The sequence below is a fragment of the Charadrius vociferus genome, unplaced genomic scaffold (assembly GCF_000708025.1).
Source record: "Charadrius vociferus isolate BGI_N301 unplaced genomic scaffold, ASM70802v2 scaffold436, whole genome shotgun sequence".
NCBI classification, from domain to species: Eukaryota; Metazoa; Chordata; class Aves; order Charadriiformes; family Charadriidae; genus Charadrius; species Charadrius vociferus.
In genome coordinates this window covers 6,181,876-6,182,256 of record NW_009649187.1, presented here as the reverse complement: position 1 = coordinate 6,182,256, position 381 = coordinate 6,181,876, and the positions used below count along the sequence as shown (strand labels likewise).

Genomic DNA, 381 nt, shown 5'->3' with positions numbered 1-381 from the left:
CTGGGCCGGGCTTGCCGGCATCACCGGCGGCCTCCTCGACAGAGGGCCGCGGCCCTGGGGACGCCGGGGCCTGGGCCGCACCGAGCGGGGCGGCTCGGTGGCGGTGCCCGGGGCCGCAGCGGTCGGCTCCCCGGCAGATGGCGGCAGGCACATGCCGGCTCACTCACGTACCAGAGCTGCCTCGTACCGGGTAATTAGTTCCAGCCCTCTTTTTCTCGTGGCCTGAAATCGTTGCCTTTACATGAGTTTCATGCTTAATTGGATTTACTGATTATTGCTAAGAGATGCAATTTTATTTTCCTCTGATACTAAAGCAATTAGATAGTCGTGAATACAAACCACATCCTTTGTAATCACTTAATGCTAATTAATTAGTCACTT

General features: G+C 55.9%; 1 protein-coding gene across 1 annotated transcript in view; it reads right to left on the bottom strand.

Annotated features, from left to right (window-relative positions):
• The window catches only part of EIF3F (eukaryotic translation initiation factor 3, subunit F), an 11,032-nt gene extending 10,879 nt beyond the window's left edge, over positions 1–153 (bottom strand). Inside the window, exon 1 of the mRNA XM_009888836.1 lies at positions 16–153. Coding sequence (XP_009887138.1) covers positions 16–153 — 138 coding nt within the window. The remainder of the gene's footprint in view (positions 1–15) is intronic.
• Between the last annotated feature and the right edge of the window lie 228 nt (positions 154–381).